This window comes from Bombina bombina, chromosome 1, assembly GCF_027579735.1.
Source record: "Bombina bombina isolate aBomBom1 chromosome 1, aBomBom1.pri, whole genome shotgun sequence".
NCBI lineage: Eukaryota > Metazoa > Chordata > Amphibia > Anura > Bombinatoridae > Bombina > Bombina bombina.
Genome location: NC_069499.1, coordinates 1,477,811,724 through 1,477,832,392, shown reverse-complemented (window position 1 = coordinate 1,477,832,392; position 20,669 = coordinate 1,477,811,724). Strand labels below are relative to the sequence as shown.

At 41.4% G+C, this 20,669-nt stretch overlaps 1 protein-coding gene across 2 annotated transcripts in view; it reads right to left on the bottom strand.

Annotated features, from left to right (window-relative positions):
• SLC39A11 (solute carrier family 39 member 11) overlaps positions 1-20,669 on the bottom strand; it is a 1,247,462-nt gene that overhangs the window by 135,294 nt on the left and 1,091,499 nt on the right. For both annotated transcript variants that reach the window (XM_053707119.1, XM_053707127.1), the window contains exon 7: positions 20,003-20,072. In XM_053707119.1, coding sequence (XP_053563094.1) covers positions 20,003-20,072 — 70 coding nt within the window. The remainder of the gene's footprint in view (positions 1-20,002; positions 20,073-20,669) is intronic.

Genomic DNA, 20,669 nt, shown 5'->3' with positions numbered 1-20,669 from the left:
CTGATGATCACAAACAGGCACAGCATCACAAAATCAACCTACACACAGACTGATGATCACACACAGCAGAACAACAGCCTACACACAGACTGATGATCACACACAGCAGCACAACAACCTACACACAGACTGATGATCACACACAGCAGCACAACAACCTACACACAGACTGATGATCAAACACAGCAGCACAACAACCTACACACAGACTGATGATCACACACACAGCAGCACAACAACCTACATACATACTGTGCATCACATACAGCAGCACAACATCTTATACACAGACTGCACATCACACACAGCAGCATAACAACCTAAACACAGACTTAGCATTGCACACACATCACAACAACCTACACATACACTGAGCATCACAGTGCAACAACATACAGATTATTACACAAAGCAGATCTATATAGATTTTACAGAAAGACTTAAAAACACACACATCAGTTCTCTAACCTGCTGAACTACAGGGAGAGGAAGATAGCAAACACAGTGTGAATGGGGTGAATAGAGAAAGGTGAATTGTTTACTCCAGGATGCGGGATGCAAAGACGCAGGAAGAGGGGGGTGATGGGAACAGTACCAAATAGAGTGGGGGATTATGGAGCTCACAAGAAAGAAAAGAAGGCATGTCAGAAATAAGAGGACAGAGAAGATAAAGGAACATGATAGTGAGAGTGTTAGGGACAAAGAAAAGAATGAGTGAGGGACATGGAAAAAGACAGAGACTGCAGTAAACTGCAGAGGATAGTCATTGTGTCATAAGGAGGAAGCGACCATAGTGTAGCAATAGGAAGCACAAAAAGGATAGAGAGTGGGAGATAAAGACGACAATGTGAAGAATGGGAGAATGATGTTACAAGTAAGGGAATGCAGCTGCTAAGAACAAAAGGCAATAAACAGACAGCGCTGCTATTACCCTGACGCCTCCCATCTCCTCTATCCCTCAGCCTGGCGCTGACACTTTAATCACTGCCTGAAGGGAGCTTATTGACTCCTGTCTGATGCGCAGCCTGAGAGGTCACTTAATGACTGTCAATATGCTGTGAGGGTCACCCCAGTCACTCTCTAACAGCCAAGAATACTTGATTAGCAGGACATGATTACAAGGCCTATAATACAACAGAACATAGATCTACGGCAATAAATCACATTTTATTCTATAACAGGAGGTGGGGGTGACATGTGGTCTTTAAAAATTGTTCCTTTTTCTAATTGTAGGTTCTTGTGTTGTGACATTATGTAACATTTTGCTATTGTCCCAATGTCCTTTTTCTTTTTGGAGGTCTGATATTTCTGTTGTGTATAAAAACATAATTTATGCTTACCTGATAAATGTATTTCTTTTCGGATATGGTGAGTCCACTGAATCATTAATTACTAGTGGGAATATCACTCCTGGCCAGCAGGAGGAGGCAAAGAGCATCACAGCAAAGCTGCTATATATGTCACTTCCCTTACCCATAACCTCCAGTCATTCAGCTGGAGGGAAAATTGAAAAAGAAGATAATACAAAGGTGTAGAGGTGCCTGAGGTTTTAGTTAAGAATAACTGTCTTAAAATAAAGGGTGGGCCGTGGACTCACCATATCCGTATTTCATTTCGGATATGGTGAGTCACAGAATCATCAATTACTATTGGGAACCAATACCCAAGCTAGAGGACACAGATGATTAGGGAGGGACAAGACAGGTAACCTAAACAGAAGGCACCACTGCATGAAGAACCTTTCTCCCAAAAGAAGCTTTAGCGAAGACAAAAATATCAAATTTGGAAAAAGTATACAGAGAGGACCAAGTTGCAGCCTTGGAAATCTGTTCTACAGAAACTTCCTTCTTGAAAGCCCAAGAAGAAGGGACAGCCCTAGTAAAATGAGCTTAAATTCTCTCAGGAGGCTGCTGTACAGCAGTCTCATAAACCAAACGCATTATACTACTCAACCAAAGAGAAAGAGAAGTAGCTGAAGCTTTCTGACCTTTATGTTTCCCAGAGAAACAAACAGCAAACTGGCAACAATCCTTAGTCGCCTGTAGATAGAAAATAAAAGCACGCACAACATCAAAGTTGTGCAACAAAAGTTCCTTATGAGAAGAAAGATAAGGACACAGAGAAGGAACAACAATTTTCTGATTAATAGATCTATCCGAAAACCACTTACGAAGAAAACCTAACTAGTACAAATAACCGCCTTAACTGGATGAAAGATAAGATAAGGCGAATCCCACTGCAAAACTGAGAGCTCCAAGACTCTCCAAGCAGAAAAGATAGCAATGAGAAACAAAACCTTCCAAGATAACAACTTAATATTTATGGAAAGTAAAGGCTCAAACAGAGCCTATTGCAAAACTTTAAGAGCAAGGGTAAAACCCTAAGGGGGAGCAACAGACCTAAACACAGGCCTAATGTAGACTAGTGCCTGACAAAAAGATTGCACATCTGGCACGTCCACCAGATGCTTATGTAGCAAAAATGACAATACAGAAAACTGACCCTTCAGGGTACTGACTGACAAACCCTTCTAGAGACCACCTTGAAGAAAGGATAAAAAATTCAGAAAAACACCCGCTTAGACAAAACTAAGCGTCCAAACTTTAAGCAGTCAGCTTCAGAGATTTAGATGAAGGAAAAGACCAAGAATCAGAAGTCCTTCCTCAGAGGTAGTCTCCCAAGGTGGAGAGACGACATTTGCACTAGGTATGCATACCAGATCCTGAGAGGCCACGCAGGGGCTAATAAAATCACTGCCGCTCTCACCTGAAAATACGAGTAATGACTCGTGGAAAGAGACCAAACAGAGGAAAAAGGTATGCAAGACTGAAAACCAAGAAAAACGTCAGAACATCTTTTAGGACGGTCTGCGGACCACATGACCATAAACCGTACCTTCGAAACTTGGAGTTCTGTCGAAACGCCCACAGAAGCCAACGCCTGAAACCCCCCATGTGAGGGTCTACCTAGAGAACACTTCCGGATGGAAATGCTCACTCCCCGGGATGAATTATCAGTCTTTTTAGAAGCCCAACTCCCAATTGTCCACCCCTGGAAAGTGGATGACCGACAGCAAATGTGAGCTTCCTCCCACTGAACAATCCACCTCCTACATGGCTTAAGGAACCCCTAGTTCCTCCCTAATGGTTGATATAAACCCTTGAGGTGATATTGTCCGACTGGAACCAAGCTAGGGACGACTGAGGTGAAGTCATCAGAGCATTGCGAATTGCTCTCAACTCCAAGATGTTTAAAGAGGAGAGCAGACATTTCCATAATTCTTAAACAAGACCCAGACAGCTTACCAGTCCAGCAGGTTGGCATCCGTGGTCACATCACCCAGGAATATCTCCAGAAGCACGTGCCCGGAGATAAATACTCCTGAAAAAATACTACAGAAGAAAGTCTCTTGTCATCCTGGTTGCAAGATGGCTAAGCTATCCACCGGCCACTAGAGCTTACTGTTGGCAAGACAGAAGACTACAGAGTGGGGAAAAGGAATAAATTCTTGATTTTCTGACCTCTGAAAGACATCTCCTAGTGTTCCCAGGCGGTTTCCCATCCAGGTACTGACCAGATCCGACTCTGCATCAGAGCCGAGATCAAACAAAATTGGGTGCATTCAGGGTATTGTGACGGTAGTCCCAAATAAATTACCCTTGTGGATAGAACAAGGGAACTCTTCTCCAGATTCATTTGCAGTACCCGGAAAATAAGATTGGACAAGATCTCTTAAACGAGAGTTAGCACAAAGTCAGGAAGGTACCTGAACTATAGATTGTCCAGAAAAACACTACTGCAATATCCCAAGGCCTAAAGGTCTGACTGGGATGGCGCAAACTAAGAAAACTAGAGAAGATTCTGATTAAGGAAACAATAAATCTCTCAGGTTCGTTATGAACAGGCCCACTAGAACCAAAGGAGAAAGGATACTACTTTGAAGGACAGAATCTGAAATATATGAGGTAAATACCTATATCCCAGACATCCATCCTCAACGAAGCCAGGAGAAGCCTTCATCCAAGTGGCAAGAAGTCCTCAACGAAGCCGGGAGAAGTCTCCGCGCCGGATGTCTTGAAGATGGAGCCGCTCCACATCGGAAGGATGAAGATAGAAGATGCCGTCTTGATGAAGACTTCTGCCCGTCTGGAGGACCACTTCTTGCCGCTTAGATGAAGACTTCTCCCGGCTTCCTTGAGGACTTCTTGCCGCTTGGATGAAGACTTCTCCCGGCTTCGTTGAGGATGGATGTCCGGTCTTCAAAAAACAGAATTTATGTTTACCTGATAAATTTCTTTCTCCAACGGTGTGTCCGGTCCACGGCGTCATCCTTACTTGTGGGATATTCTCTTCCCCAACAGGAAATGGCAAAGAGCCCAGCAAAGCTGGTCACATGATCCCTCCTAGGCTCCGCCCACCCCAGTCATTCGACCGACGTTAAGGAGGAATAATAGCATAGGAGAAACCATATGGTACCGTGGTGACTGTAGTTAAAGAAAATAAATTATCAGACCTGATTAAAAAACCAGGGCGGGCCGTGGACCGGACACACCGTTGGAGAAAGAAATTTATCAGGTAAACATAAATTCTGTTTTCTCCAACATAGGTGTGTCCGGTCCACGGCGTCATCCTTACTTGTGGGAACCAATACCAAAGCTTTAGGACACGGATGAAGGGAGGGAGCAAATCAGGTCACCTAAATGGAAGGCACCACGGCTTGCAAAACCTTTCTCCCAAAAATAGCCTCAGAAGAAGCAAAAGTATCAAACTTGTAAAATTTGGTAAAAGTGTGCAGTGAAGACCAAGTCGCTGCCCTGCATATCTGATCAACAGAAGCCTCGTTCTTGAAGGCCCATGTGGAAGCCACAGCCCTAGTGGAATGAGCTGTGATTCTTTCGGGAGGCTGCCGTCCGGCAGTCTCGTAAGCCAATCTGATGATGCTTTTAATCCAAAAAGAGAGAGAGGTAGAAGTTGCTTTTTGACCTCTCCTTTTACCTGAATAAACAACAAACAAGGAAGATGTTTGTCTAAAATCCTTTGTAGCATCTAAATAGAATTTTAGAGCGCGAACAACATCCAAATTGTGTAACAAGCGTTCCTTCTTTGAAACTGGTTTCGGACACAGAGAAGGTACGATAATCTCCTGGTTAATGTTTTTGTTAGAAACAACTTTTGGAAGAAAACCAGGTTTAGTACGTAAAACCACCTTATCTGCATGGAACACCAGATAAGGAGGAGAACACTGCAGAGCAGATAATTCTGAAACTCTTCTAGCAGAAGAAATTGCAACTAAAAACAAAACTTTCCAAGATAATAACTTAATATCAACGGAATGTAAGGGTTCAAACGGAACCCCCTGAAGAACTGAAAGAACTAAATTGAGACTCCAAGGAGGAGTCAAAGGTTTGTAAACAGGCTTGATTCTAACCAGAGCCTGAACAAAGGCTTGAACATCTGGCACAGCTGCCAGTTTTTTGTGAAGTAACACCGACAAGGCAGAAATCTGTCCCTTCAGGGAACTTGCCGATAATCCTTTTTCCAATCCTTCTTGAAGGAAGGATAGAATCCTAGGAATCTTAACCTTGTCCCAAGGGAATCCTTTAGATTCACACCAACAGATATATTTTTTCCAAATTTTGTGGTAAATCTTTCTAGTTACAGGCTTTCTGGCCTGAACAAGAGTATCGATAACAGAATCTGAGAAACCTCGCTTCGATAAAATCAAGCGTTCAATCTCCAAGCAGTCAGCTGGAGTGAAACCAGATTCGGATGTTCGAACGGACCCTGAACAAGAAGGTCTCGTCTCAAAGGTAGCTTCCAAGGTGGAGCCGATGACATATTCACCAGATCTGCATACCAAGTCCTGCGTGGCCACGCAGGAGCTATCAAGATCACCGACGCCCTCTCCTGATTGATCCTGGCTACCAGCCTGGGGATGAGAGGGAACGGCGGGAACACATAAGCTAGTTTGAAGGTCCAAGGTGCTACTAGTGCATCCACTAGAGCCGCCTTGGGATCCCTGGATCTGGACCCGTAGCAAGGAACTTTGAAGTTCTGACGAGAGGCCATCAGATCCATGTCTGGAATGCCCCATAGTTGAGTGACTTGGGCAAAGATTTCCGGATGGAGTTCCCACTCCCCCGGATGCAATGTCTGACGACTCAGAAAATCCGCTTCCCAATTTTCCACTCCCGGGATGTGGATAGCAGACAGGTGGCAGGAGTGAGACTCCGCCCATAGAATGATCTTGGTCACTTCTTCCATCGCTAGGGAACTCCTTGTTCCCCCCTGATGGTTGATGTACGCAACAGTCGTCATGTTGTCTGATTGAAACCGTATAAACTTGGTCCTCGCTAGCTGAGGCCAAGCCTTGAGAGCATTGAATATCGCTCTCAGTTCCAGAATATTTATCGGTAGAAGAGATTCTTCCCGAGACCAAAGACCCTGAGCTTTCAGGGATCCCCAGACCGCGCCCCAGCCCATCAGACTGGCGTCGGTCGTGACAATGACCCACTCTGGTCTGCGGAATGTCATCCCTCGTGACAGGTTGTCCAGGGACAGCCACCAACGGAGTGAGTCTCTGGTCCTCTGATTTACTTGTATCTTTGGAGATAAGTCTGTATAGTCCCCATTCCACTGACTGAGCATGCACAGTTGTAATGGTCTTAGATGAATGCGCGCAAAAGGAACTATGTCCATTGCCGCTACCATCAACCCGATCACTTCCATGCACTGAGCTACGGAAGGAAGAGGAACGGAATGAAGAATTCGACAAGAGTCCAGAAGTTTTGTCTTTCTGGCCTCTGTTAGAAAAATCCTCATTTCTGAGGAGTCTATAATTGTTCCCAAGAAGGGAACCCTTGTTGACGGGGATAGAGAACTCTTTTCCACGTTCACTTTCCAGCCGTGAGATCTGAGAAAGGCCAGGACGATGTCCGTGTGAACCTTTGCTCGAGGGAGGGACGACGCTTGAATCAGAATGTCGTCCAGGTAAGGTACTACTGCAATGCCCCTTGGTCTTAGCACCGCTAGAAGGGACCCTAGTACCTTTGTGAAAATCCTTGGAGCAGTGGCTAATCCGAAAGGAAGCGCCACGAACTGGTAATGTTTGTCTAGGAATGCAAACCTTAGGAACCGATGATGTTCCTTGTGGATAGGAATATGTAGATACGCATCCTTTAAATCCACCGTGGACATGAATTGACCTTCCTGGATGGAAGGAAGGATAGTTCGAATGGTTTCCATCTTGAACGATGGGACCTTGAGAAATTTGTTTAAGATCTTGAGATCTAGGATTGGTCTGAACGTTCCCTCTTTTTTGGGAACTATGAACAGATTGGAGTAGAACCCCATCCCTTGTTCTCTCAATGGAACAGGATGAATCACTCCCATTTTTAACAGGTCTTCTACACAATGTAAGAACGCCTGTCTTTTTATGTGGTCTGAAGACAACTGAGACCTGTGGAACCTCCCCCTTGGGGGAAGTCCCTTGAATTCCAGAAGATAACCCTGGGAGACTATTTCTAGCGCCCAAGGATCCAGAACATCTCTTGCCCAAGCCTGAGCGAAGAGAGAGAGTCTGCCCCCCACCAGATCCGGTCCCGGATCGGGGGCCAATATTTCATGCTGTCTTGGTAGCAGTGGCAGGTTTCTTGGCCTGCTTTCCCTTGTTCCAGCCTTGCATTGGTCTCCAAGCTGGCTTGGCCTGAGAAGTATTACCCTCTTGCTTAGAGGACGTAGCACCTTGGGCTGGTCCGTTTTTACGAAAGGGACGAAAATTAGGTCTATTTTTTGCCTTGAAAGGCCGATCCTGAGGAAGGGCATGGCCCTTACCCCCAGTGATATCAGAGATAATCTCTTTCAAGTCAGGACCAAACAGCGTTTTCCCCTTGAAAGGAATGTTTAGTAGCTTGTTCTTGGAAGACGCATCAGCCGACCAAGATTTCAACCAAAGCGCTCTGCGCGCCACAATAGCAAACCCAGAATCCTTAGCCGCTAACTTAGCCAATTGCAAAGAGGCGTCTAGAGTGAAAGAATTAGCCAATTTGAGAGCATTGACTCTGTCCATAATCTCCTCATAAGGAGGAGAGTCACTATCGAGCACCTTAATCAGTTCATCAAACCAGAAATATGCGGCTGTAGTGACAGGGACAATGCATGAAATGGGTTGTAGAAGGTAACCCTGCTGAACAAACATCTTTTTAAGCAAACCTTCTAATTTTTTATCCATAGGATCTTTGAAAGCACAACTATCCTCTATGGGAATAGTGGTGCGTTTGTTTAAAGTAGAAACCGCTCCCTCGACCTTGGGGACTGACTGCCATAAGTCCTTTCTGGGGTCGACCATAGGAAACAATTTTTTAAATATGGGGGGAGGGACGAAAGGAATACCGGGCCTTTCCCATTCTCTATTAACAATGTCCGCCACCCGCTTGGGTATAGGAAAAGCTTCTGGGAGCCCCGGCACCTCTAGGAACTTGTCCATTTTACATAGTTTCTCTGGGATGACCAAATTTTCACAATCATCCAGAGTGGATAATACCTCCTTAAGCAAAATGCGGAGATGTTCCAATTTAAATTTAAAAGTAATCACATCAGATTCAGCCTGCTGAGAAATGTTCCCTAAATCAGTAATTTCTCCCTCAGACAAAACCTCCCTGGCCCCCTCAGATTGGGTTAGGGGCCCTTCAGAGATATTAATATCAGCGTCGTCATGCTCTTCAGTAACTAAAACAGAGCATCCACGCTTACGCTGACAAGGGTTCATTTTGGCTAAAATGTTTTTGACAGAATTATCCATTACAGCCGTTAATTGTTGCATAGTAAGGAGTATTGGCGCGCTAGATGTACTAGGGGCCTCCTGAGTGGGCAAGACTCGTGTAGACGAAGGAGGGAATGATGCAGTACCATGCTTACTCCCCTCACTTGAGGAATCATCTTGGGCATCATTGTCATTATCACATAAATCACATTTATTTAAATGAATAGGAATTCTGGCTTCCCCACATTCAGAACACAGTCTATCTGGTAGTTCAGACATGTTAAACAGGCATAAACTTGATAAGAAAGTACAAAAAACGTTTTGAAATAAAACCGTTACTGTCACTTTAAATTTTAAACTGAACACACTTTATTACTGCAATTGCGAAAAAACATGAAGGAATTGTTCAAAATTCACCAAACTTTCACCACAGTGTCTTAAAGCCTTGAAAATATTGCACACCAATTTTGGAAGCTTTAACCCTTAAAATAACGGAACCGGAGCCGTTTTAAGCTTTAACCCCTTTACAGTCCCTGGTATCTGCTTTGCTGAGACCCAACCAAACCCAAAGGGGAATACGATACCAAATGACGCCTTCAGAAGTCTTTTATAAGTATCAGAGCTCCTCTCACATGCGACTGCATGCCATGCCTCTCAAAAACAAGTGCGCAACACCGGCGCGAAAATGAGACTCTGCCTATGCTTTGGGAAAGCCCCTAAAGAATAAGGTGTCTAAAACAGTGCCTGCCGATATTATTATATCAAAATACCCAGAATAAATGATTCCTCAAGGCTAAATAAGTGTTAATATCAATCGATTTAGCCCAAAAAAGGTCTACAGTTTAAATAAGCCCTTGTGAAGCCCTTATTTACAATCGTAATAAACATGGCTTACCGGATCCCATAGGGAAAATGACAGCTTCCAGCATTACATCGTCTTGTTAGAATGTGTCATACCTCAAGCAGCAAAGGACTGCAAACTGTTCCCCCAACTGAAGTTAATTGCTCTCAACAGTCCTGTGTGGAACAGCCATGGATTTTAGTTACGGTTGCTAAAATCATTTTCCTCATACAAACAGAATTCTTCATCTCTTTTCTGTTTCTGAGTAAATAGTACGTACCAGCACTATTTGAAAATAACAAACTCTTGATTGAATAATGAAAAACTACAGTTAAACACTAAAAAACTCTAAGCCATCTCCGTGGAGATGTTGCCTGTACAACGGCAAAGAGAATGACTGGGGTGGGCGGAGCCTAGGAGGGATCATGTGACCAGCTTTGCTGGGCTCTTTGCCATTTCCTGTTGGGGAAGAGAATATCCCACAAGTAAGGATGACGCCGTGGACCGGACACACCTATGTTGGAGAAACTGTAAGTGGATCTTCGGGGGTTAGTGTTAGGTTTTTTAAAGGGTTTATTGGGTGGGTTTTATTTTTAGCTTAGGGTTTGGGCTGAAAAAGAGCTAAATGCCCTTTTAAGGGCAATGCCCATCCAAATGCCCTTTTCAGGGCAATGGGGAGCTTAGGTCTTTTTAGATAGGATTTTATTGGGGTGGAGTTGGTTGTGTGGGTGGTAGGTTTTACTGTTGGGGGGTTCTTTGTATTTTTTTAACAGGTAAAAGAGCTGATTTCTTTGGGGCAATGCCCCGCAAAAGGCCCTTTTAAGTTTTAGTTTAGGCTAGTTTTTTTTTTTATTTTGAGGGGGCTTTTTTATTTTGATAGCGCTATTAGATTAGGTGTAGTTAGTTTAAATATTTGATAATTTATTTTTTATTTTGTGTAATTTAATGTTTGCTTTTTTTGCAATTTAGTTAATTGTATTTATTAATGTAATTTATTTAATTGTAGTGTAAGGTTAGGTGTTAGTGTAAGACGGGTTAGGTTTTATTTTACAGGTAAATTTGTATTTATTTTAGCTAGGTAGTTAGTAAATAGTTCATAACTATTTACTAACTATTCTACCTAGTTAAAATAAATACAAACTTAGCTGTGAAATAAAACCTAAGATAGCTACCATGTAACTATTAGTTGTATTGTAGCTAGCTTAGGTTTTATTTTATAGGTAAGTATTTAGTTTTAAATAGGAATTATTTAGGTATTAATTGTAATTTTTATTTAGATTTATTTTAATTATGTTAAAGTTAGTGAGTGTTAGGGTTAGGTTTAGGGGTTAATAACTTTAGTATAGTGGCAGCGATTTTGGGGGCAGCAGATTAGGGGTTAATAACAGTAATGTAGGTTGCGGCGATGTTAGTTACAGCAGATTAGGGTTTAATAATATTTAACTAGTGTTTGCAATGCAGGAGTACGGCGGTTTAGGGGTTAATATGTTTATTATAGTTGCGGCGATGTCCGGAGCGGCAGATTAGGGGTTAATCATTTTTATTTTAGTGTTTGCAAAGCGGGAGGGCCTTGGTTTAGGGGTTAATAGGTAGTTTATGGGTGTTAGTGTACTTTTTAGCACTTTAGTTATGAGTTTTATGTTACGGCTTTGTAGCATAAAAGCCATAACTAATGACTTTCAGTTTACGGTACGGATCTTGACGGTATTGGCTGTACAGCTCACTTTTTGGCCGGACAGGCAAACTTGTAATACCGGCGCTATGGAAGTCCCATTGAAAAAGGACTTTTTGAAAGCTGCGGTAGTTACGTTGTGTTACGGCCAAAGAAGTGTGCGGTACAGATATACCTGCAAGACTCGTAATACCAGCGGTAGTGAAATAGAGCCATAACGCTGCTTTTTCACTCATAACACAAAACTCATAATCTAGCTGAAAGTCTCATCCTTAAAAGGAGACACAAGAATTGAATCTGCATCTGCAGAACTATAAAGCCTAGGCTTCTCAGCTGACCATAGATTTTAGCCACAATGCCCGGTGGCTGGTACAGCAAGTCTAATGAGACAATACATTGCTCTAAATTAACAATTTTAACCTCCAGCTTCTTACCTATGTCAAAACGAAAACTAGATTATGTCCGCAGAGATCTATATTCTCTGATTAAAAGTAGAAAGTGTCCTTCTACTAAAGACACCATGCAACAGGAAATCCTAAAAAGGACGTGAGACAGGGAGAAATATCCCCAGATTCTCTATAACAATCCTGTGAACATCTTACAGCACGTCTAGAACCCTTCCAGAGATGAAAGAAAAATATAGAACTGATAAAGTTCACGAAACTCAGAAGGAAAGACAACGATAGGGATCGGTGTTATCCAGTCAGTCAAGACCTCCTGACACTATAAGAGGCTTTGAGGCAAACAACTGAAGGATACCACTTCAGTAACAGATGAAGGAATTATACTGTCCAGATCTGAGATTTCAGCCTCAAAAACTACCGGCGAATCCTTCTCACTAACTTGGAAGAAGACAAACCTGCGTAGCAGCATGTGGAGCAGAAACCCTCTTATCTGAGACTTAAAATGTCCTCTTGCCTTTTCCCTGAAGTAAGGAAACAGACCAAGCCACAGATACCGCAGACGATACCTGAGCTCAGGGCCGCCACTAGAAATTTTGGGGCCCCTGACTTAACCATTGATCAGGCCCCCCCCCCCCCTTGACATGTGCAATTTTTGACCAAGTGACTAAAACGTATATGCACTTTATTCTTAATTGTCTATTTAAACTTGGAAATGTTGTAAAGGTAGTAACATACACTGACCCACACACAAACTCAAACTTGCACATACACCCAAGGAAACACCAACAGAGACAGCCTCAGAAAACACACAAAGACATACACACACACACAGAGACACCCACAGAAAACACATAAAGACATACATACACACCCTCACTGAGACATCCACAGAAAACACACAAAGACATACACACACCCTCACAGAGACACCCACAGAAAATACACACCCTCACAGAGACATCCACAGAAAACACAGACATACATACACACACACACCCTCACAGAGACATCCACAGAAAACACAGGCATACACACCCACCCTCACAGAGGCATCCAGAGAAAATACACAAAGACAAACACACGCCCACCCTCACAGAGACACCCATAGAAAAAGCTCAAAGACATATGCACACACCCTCACAGACATCCACAGAAAATGCACAAAGACATACACACCCACCCTCACAGAGATACCAACAGAAAAAAAATACATACACACTCATAGAGACACAAACCAAAGCACAAAGACATAAAGACAGACACCCACAGAAACACTCACAGGAGGAAACATTTATGCACCTTGCATCCCCTAAATCAACAGTGTGTGACATGCATGATAAAAAAAATGCAGAAATTAAGAGATCACTTTTTAAAGAATCATATTTGTAAATGTGCAAACAAAAATAATTCTGTGAATTCAGAATTGTACATTAATGATCTGGATAGATGGCTAGATGAAGAAAAGTACTTTTAAAAGGTTGACATATGATTGTTTGATATTTTCCCCATTTTCCACAACCAAGAGCACCACTTCAAATATAGTGTACAAATGTTCCCATCTGTCAGCTGTACTTGTGGATTTTGAAAATGCTGTACTCTATATGGTCTTGGTGGAACCATAAGCTGTGGTACTCATACCATTAGATCTGGTTAAATGCAGGATTTAAGCTTGTTGGTATGCATTTCAAAATTAAGTCAGCTGTAGAGTAAACTGAACAGTTTTAAGTTAACCTGTCTCATTTCCAACACTGAGCAATCTTAGTCTGAGAGTATAACATGTTATGCAGATGTAAAAATCTTAGATAAAATGCCTCCTTGTATCTGGAAAGTCCTTGCATAAAGGGGCAGTAAACTGGAACGTAATATATATCATTTGTGTATTGAGGAGGAAACATTTCTGCATGGTTTTAAATATAGAATTTCTACAGCATTGTCAAGTAATCATAAATACACTGCTGCTAAAACAATGTGTTTTTATGGACCCCTGGCCCACCATACAACTACTACTACACTGCAGTTACAATCTTAAATTGCACAAAGAAATAAAAAACATTTCTAAGTAATTCCTACCTCCTCTGCAAATGAAAGTGATCAGCCGTCTGACTCAGGCACACACTCTACAAACAAAGTGCCAATTCTGTCTCACACTGTGCATAGTGGTTTAGTGCATCAGAAACCCTCTCAAATGCTAATACTTTACTCCTTGTAATAACATTTCCCATGCTCAATTAGCACTCTGCTGTAGTACCCACTGGTGGCTGCCAAAATTAAAAAAATTTTTTTTTATTTTTTTTTACTTCTTGGGCCCCTGACAGGAGTCACCCCCTGATGGCGGCCCTGCCTGAGCTTGCAACTTCTGTAAGCAAATACACTCCTCCAGGAGATTGAGAGGAACCACAGCAACATTCTTGGAGACATAAAGTTCAAACCAATCTGTACATTTAATAGCATTTGCGAAATCAGAGGTACATAAAAATAAATGATTAAACCAATTCTTAGTTGAGCAAGCCTTCCACACAACTTCAGCATCAGTAGAAGGAATTATCCTGCCTAAATCCGAAATTTCACCCTCAGATGCACCCGAAGAATCTTCATCCTCAGACTTCTGAGAGGAAATACTTTGATTAGCCACTTCAGGATCAGAAACCTTACTTACTGTTTCTTTAAAATGTCCTTTTGCGTTTTCCCTGCAGCATGGGAAAAAGCAGACAGGCGCCTCAGATACCGCAGAAGATACATGGGCAGCAATATCTTACAAAATAACTCCAGACGGAGCATGAAAGGAAACGCAGGGCAAAGCATGTGCAGATGAATAGGATTGGGACGCTTAAGGAGAAAGCTGCGGCACATCTGAAACAGGAGGCTCCTGAACAGCATCTGCCTTAGCTAATGATGGCTCAGGGTCAAAAGTCTATTTCTATAAGCTAAAGTTCTTTCATACATGAAGAACAAAAAGGTACTGGGGGTTCCACCTGGGCATCAAAACATAAGCTACAGGTAACATCCTGCACATCCTCCAGATCCATAATACAAAAAGAAGCAAATAATAAAAAAAAAAAAAAAACTTTTTTTATTTTTATCTTTTAACAAAGGATATAATACAGAACCAAAAAAACGTTCTTAAATAAATGTTCCCTTTAAATTTACCAAATCAAGAAAACATACCCCAGGCAACACTCTACACCTCAGCAGAATTACTGAGGTGCCCTACCTGTCCTGCAACCCGCAGCAAACTGAGGAAAAAAACAATCCAGTTTACAATCCAGATTTCCAGAGAAGCAAAAACAGCAAGAAGCCTTCTAAACAGCAGAGCATCTGAAATATGGGCACCTCACTCTTACAGTAAGTGAAAAAAAGTGCCAAAAAAACAAAAAACTGACAGAATCAGAACCTCCCTAAAAGGGGCGGTCCTACAGCTGACAAAAAAAGCCTTTTTTTTTTTTTAAACAACTTTCTTGAAAAACAGTCTTAAAAACAAACAATAAAACCCCCCAAAAAAGTACATAATCTGTTACTAAAAACGGATCCTCACTGAGCCATCAATAAAATAAATAACTCCTCACACTAACAGTGCCTGCAAAAACTGCCATAAAAACCTGCACCCTGACAGGAATAATAAAAAACGTCCCTGCAGCGTTTCAGCTGAATAAGTGCCAAATTTTTCCCTGCTACATAGAAAAATAAAACTGGCACTTACCTCAATGTTTATCTGTCCGGCAGCAGGGCAGCTCACCTGGTTTGAGAGGATGCCATCCCTCACATGGACCTGTGGAAATACAGAAAGACTGAGTAAACTTACTCAGGTTATCTAAATAGGGCAGCAAAATGTTTTGGGAAAACGCAGTGAGGCTTGTACCCCACAAGTTCCCAATTGCTTAAAAGTCACCATTGACCTACTGAAAAGACTGACATGGGCTAAGGCTAGGCCCTTTAGAAAGATCAGAGCAAACCTACTCTGCTTTAAAATAAAAAAAATCTCGATTGTAGATCAGACACCAAAACTTCACCTCATCCTTGCACAGCAGGCAAAGAGAATGACTGGAGGAGGTTATAGGTAAGGGAAGTGACATATATAGCTATATATATATATATATATATATATATATATATATATATATATATATATAGCTATATAGATTCCGTGGACTCACCATATCTTAGGAAATAAATATTTATTCTATATTGGTTTGTGTATTGCACAGTATGCAAGAAGGCTACTTTCCCCTTTAAATTTTGCTTTGCATTTATACATTAGCATCTGTCTATATTAACATTATTATTGTTCGGGCATATTTTTTAAATTTTTTGCCCTCCCCTGGAAAAATGTCTGCGGATCCCCAAGAGATAATATCTCTCTTTATCCCCCACAGCAGACTCTCTCTGGCTACTCTGTAATTTCATTATGATTTATGTCTTCTGCTCCCTCTTTCAAGTTAGTAATCTCAGTTCCTGTACTTAGCACAGCAGTAGGTGGTTTTTATTCAGGAAGAACCTTCTCTCTAAGTCCTTCCTGAAGGAAAAAAACAACTTGATAAAGCCTTACATAGGTGAAACGTGTTGACCAGGACTGTATTCACTTCAAGAAAATTGTCCATTAGAGCAGGCTGAAGAAATCAGGTGTAAATACACCAAACTCCGACAATTACATCTACGACCTGCCCTGTCGGGTTTAGTGCACTGACCGACCAAAGGGACAACTATCAGATCCAGAATGGAGCTACAAGTACCAATCCCCTTTGGGAAATATTGCTACTAGCGATCACCGTTGACGACTAAAAACGGCTGTCAGAATAGCGGAGGGTTTAGTCCCCGCTCCCTGTCGATACAGCTGGTAGTCACAAGAACACGAGGATTAGCTACGCCCGCAAGAGAGGAGACGCTGCATGCGTCTGTCTAATTTCGGACAGGAGAAAGTACAGAGCAAATTATCACGTTTGGTAACAGAGGTAAATCCTCTTTCTTTTCCAGGCACCAAGTTCTCGCTGTATGCAGTAGGTACCGCCGAAGGTAATAAAGATCAACCAAAAAGGTATACCCCCTAACCATTATTGTTTTTTTGGGTGACTTTGTTGAATAGGGTGAATGAGGCCTTACTCCAGCTTATGGACAATAACTTTTAACCTTGTAAAACATTGGTTCTCATATCTCTATTTGATTTTATGTTATTCGTATCTTGTTGCATTTTTAGCATTAGCAACCATTTGTGTCTAATGTTGTCATATATTGCAGCTGTGCTTCTTAACCTTGCATAGGATTCTTATATATGGAGACGTCCCTAATTAGTTCTATTTAGTAGTATAGTTTTATATTAAATAACTTATTTTATGCCACAAGTTTGTCCTCTAGACCCGTTAATCTTTAGCTTTTAATAGTGCTGTCTCACATTTGTATACAGAAAAAAAAAATACCCAGTGCTCTTAGAGTCTAAGACACCAAGGCTGGCTGGAGGATATTTCAATTAGATCCGCATACCAAGTCCTGAGAGGCCATGCCGGAGCAATCAGTATTAAAGACTCATTCCTGTTTTCGCCAGGCTATTACATATTTTAAATCTATGGAAGACATAAATTTACCCTTCTGCACTAAAGGAAGTATAGTGCAAATCATCTCCACAATAAATGTTGGAACTTTCAGAAATCTGTTTAGAGTTTTGAGATACAAAAAGTCCATTCTTTCTTTGGAATAATTAAAATGTTATAATAGAACCCTTGAGTTTGTTCCTCTAAAGGGACTGGAGTAATCACTCCCATAACTTCCAGGTCTTTTTCACATTCCAAGAAGGCTCTGGCCTTTAAAGGATCTTTGGGAATATGAGACAGGAGGAACATTCCCTGTGTAGGCTGAAACTGAAAGCCTATAAGAAAAACCCTGGGAAATTATGTTCAGTACCCAAGGGTTCAATCTGCCCCACACTAGAACTTAGTCTGTTTCAGAGGCCGCACTTTCATGCAGATTTCTGTACTGTTTGGACTTAGGCCAGGAGGAACCAGGCTCCCACGAGGACTTTGAAGTGTCTAACTTTTGAGACAATGTGGAGGAGAATCTTTGAGTTTTGCATTGACAAAATGAGTGATAGTATCCAGCTGACTTAAAGGGACAGTCTAGACCCAATACTTATTTGATACTACTTATTGTTACATACCAGACAAGCATCTTGCAACGGCTCCACAATTAAAAGAATGAAAATCTTAAATAACAATCATTTGTTAGCAGCTGTAAATCCCCGACCACTCACTCTGTTGCAAAGACAATGCCACGTGACCCTGTCTAGACTCATTGCATAAGTGACATAACTGAGTGGCGGGAAACACTAACACAACCTTGCAAAACAAACATTGTTGTGAAGCGGTTAAATAATCTGTGGATGAACATTCCAAAGGATCAGCATGCTGTCCAGAGACGTGAGCTGTACCAGTTTGCTCCATATTATACAGTATATAAGTAAGGATAGGCAAGTATCTATAAGTAGATATCAGCATAGAAATACAGTATAAGAGGCACACAAGGCGTTAACCCCTAAGGGAAACACAGGATAATGGCACAATGTAATACTGAAGTCCCTAGAAAGGATTCAGAAAAAATAGACACTGTCTCTGCAGCAAAGAAAGGGTTAAAATGCATACATTTAGCCAAGCTATGCAAATAAAAGGTGCTCACTCCCCCTAATGGGAAGGAAAAATTATCCTGTGCGATAGCAAGATGGCCACCGGTCAGGGAGAAGGAAAATGAACGTGCAATATTTTAGTGACAAAACTTTAACCCCTTAGGTCCCAAGTGCATAAGTAGCACTATGAGGTAAAAAATAACTTTCAAAAGGGCTACTCTGAGAGCCTGCTGCTGGGGAAACAGTACATCAATTTTTAAGTTTTCTGTAAAAGTTCACAAAACCGTACTAAATCTTAAACGGTTTATGTGACCCCAGGTTATATGATACATGAGTACATGGTCATACTAATAGCATGATAAACACTACCTGGCTAAACTCCTGTCTACCCCTCTGCCCTGTCTGTAGATTTTCTGAGGAGGAAATAGGCCTCAAATAGGTTGGAGAACCCCTGTCAAACGACATGAAGATCAGCACTTCAAGTTTCCCATCACTCCTTGCTGGACGCACAAAAATGACAGGGATTATGAGAAGGTGGGAGTGACCAAAAGCTGTTGTGTTGGGTGTTTTGCCTCATCCTAGAGAACGGCAGTTAAATCCCACATGTGATGGCTCGTGGACTCTCAACATCTTATGAAAGAAAACATATCTGACACCTATCCTACTAAGCACAACTGACTTTCTTTCCATTTAAATTCTATTTGTTTATTCCAGTTTTCATATGTAATCATCAGTAAATAATATAAGGATGTGCTTTGTAGAAGCCACTCATATCATCATTATCTCATCTAATGTTTAAATTGCCTCTTGCTCAGGAGCAAGATATTTCCAAGAATATATTGCATGTGTAAAATAAACTGCAGCTGCCAAGAAAAGAAGCTGAGTTGCTCAATTTGACAAATAACTACCTCCAAAGACAACTTAACGGGAAATTTTTAGAGGAGGGAAGTGAAGGTCAAATGCTGGTGGCGCGTACAGTAGGGAAACACACTGCATTAAGTGACAGAAGTGCTATAGTTTGTCATACTGTGAAGTTATGGAGCTGCTTGCGGAGGAGAAATTTTATGAATTATTTTGTAAGAAGCCAAGGAATTTCCAGGCATCAGAGTTAAAAAAAAGTCCAGTACCTATGTGTTCAGAAACGTAGGTCTTATCTCCAAACTCTCTTATGTCTAACTACAGACAATCACTTGTATCCCCAATGTAATATTAATACTAAACTAAATCCTGTTAATGTTTATGTAAATCTATTAGACATTGGTCCATTCTCTTCAGAGCCGGCTCCTCCACCTTTTATCTGTTTTTTTTTATCTGTATTTCTGTTATGTATTTCATTATGCGTGCCCAGCATTAAAGGGATATTAAACCCAATTTTTCTCTTTCATGATTCAGACAGAGCATGCAATTTTAAGCAACTTTCTAATATACTCCTATGATCAATTGTCTTCGTTCTCTTGGTATCTTTATTTGAAAAAGCAGGAATCAAAGCTTAGGAGACAGCCCATTTTTGGTTCAGTACCCTGGATAGCGCTTAAATGATTGGTGGTTATATTTAGCCAACAATCAGCAAGTGCTATTAAGTAAATTAGAAAGTTGCTTAAGATTGCATGCACTATCTGAATCATGAAAGTAACATTTTGGGTTTAGTATCCCTTTAAAGGAATTTTGTGGTGCTTTACAAATAATCCCCAAACAACAAAACATATGTGCAGTATTTTACCTGGCGCTTTCAAAGGTTGCCGATGCCGTCTTCCCTATGGCTCCAAAACCTACTCCCACCGCCAGCCCCTCTAAAAAGAGAGAAGACAGGTATTAAGGTCAAATAATCCAGTAATGTATCGAGACTAGAACTAATAGTGTGACTTCCCATAATACTAGAGAGCATCTTTAACACAACAATAAAGACTACTGTACTGCAACCCATCGTATATTTGCACGTCTAGGAGCAAACTGATATCATTTCTCGTATTTTTTTCGTTTGTAATTGATTCATTTTTCAGGTTTAATGGAGATCTCTATATACAGATGGATCAAGCAGAGATATGTTCACAGTCTTAGTCGCATGTTGTCAGTAAGGGGTTTTATACCCACTGAAGCAAGCAAGAGGTCACATATGGCCAGTATGGAATTGTTAGAATGGAAGCATTTTCATTGGACAGATTCTCAGAACATATATAAGGTTACAATTAATGGTATCTTTAGAACGGCTCAGACACGCAAATGATGTGTAAACAATACAACTACAAAAAAAATGTGTTTCTCAGCATCATGTTACTGTTATCGGATGGCTTTATTCGTCCTTCAATTTATTGCAACATAAAAAGATGCTGTAGCACGTGCCACCACTTAAGTAGTTAAAGTGAAGGTCAATTTCGATGAATTAGTGC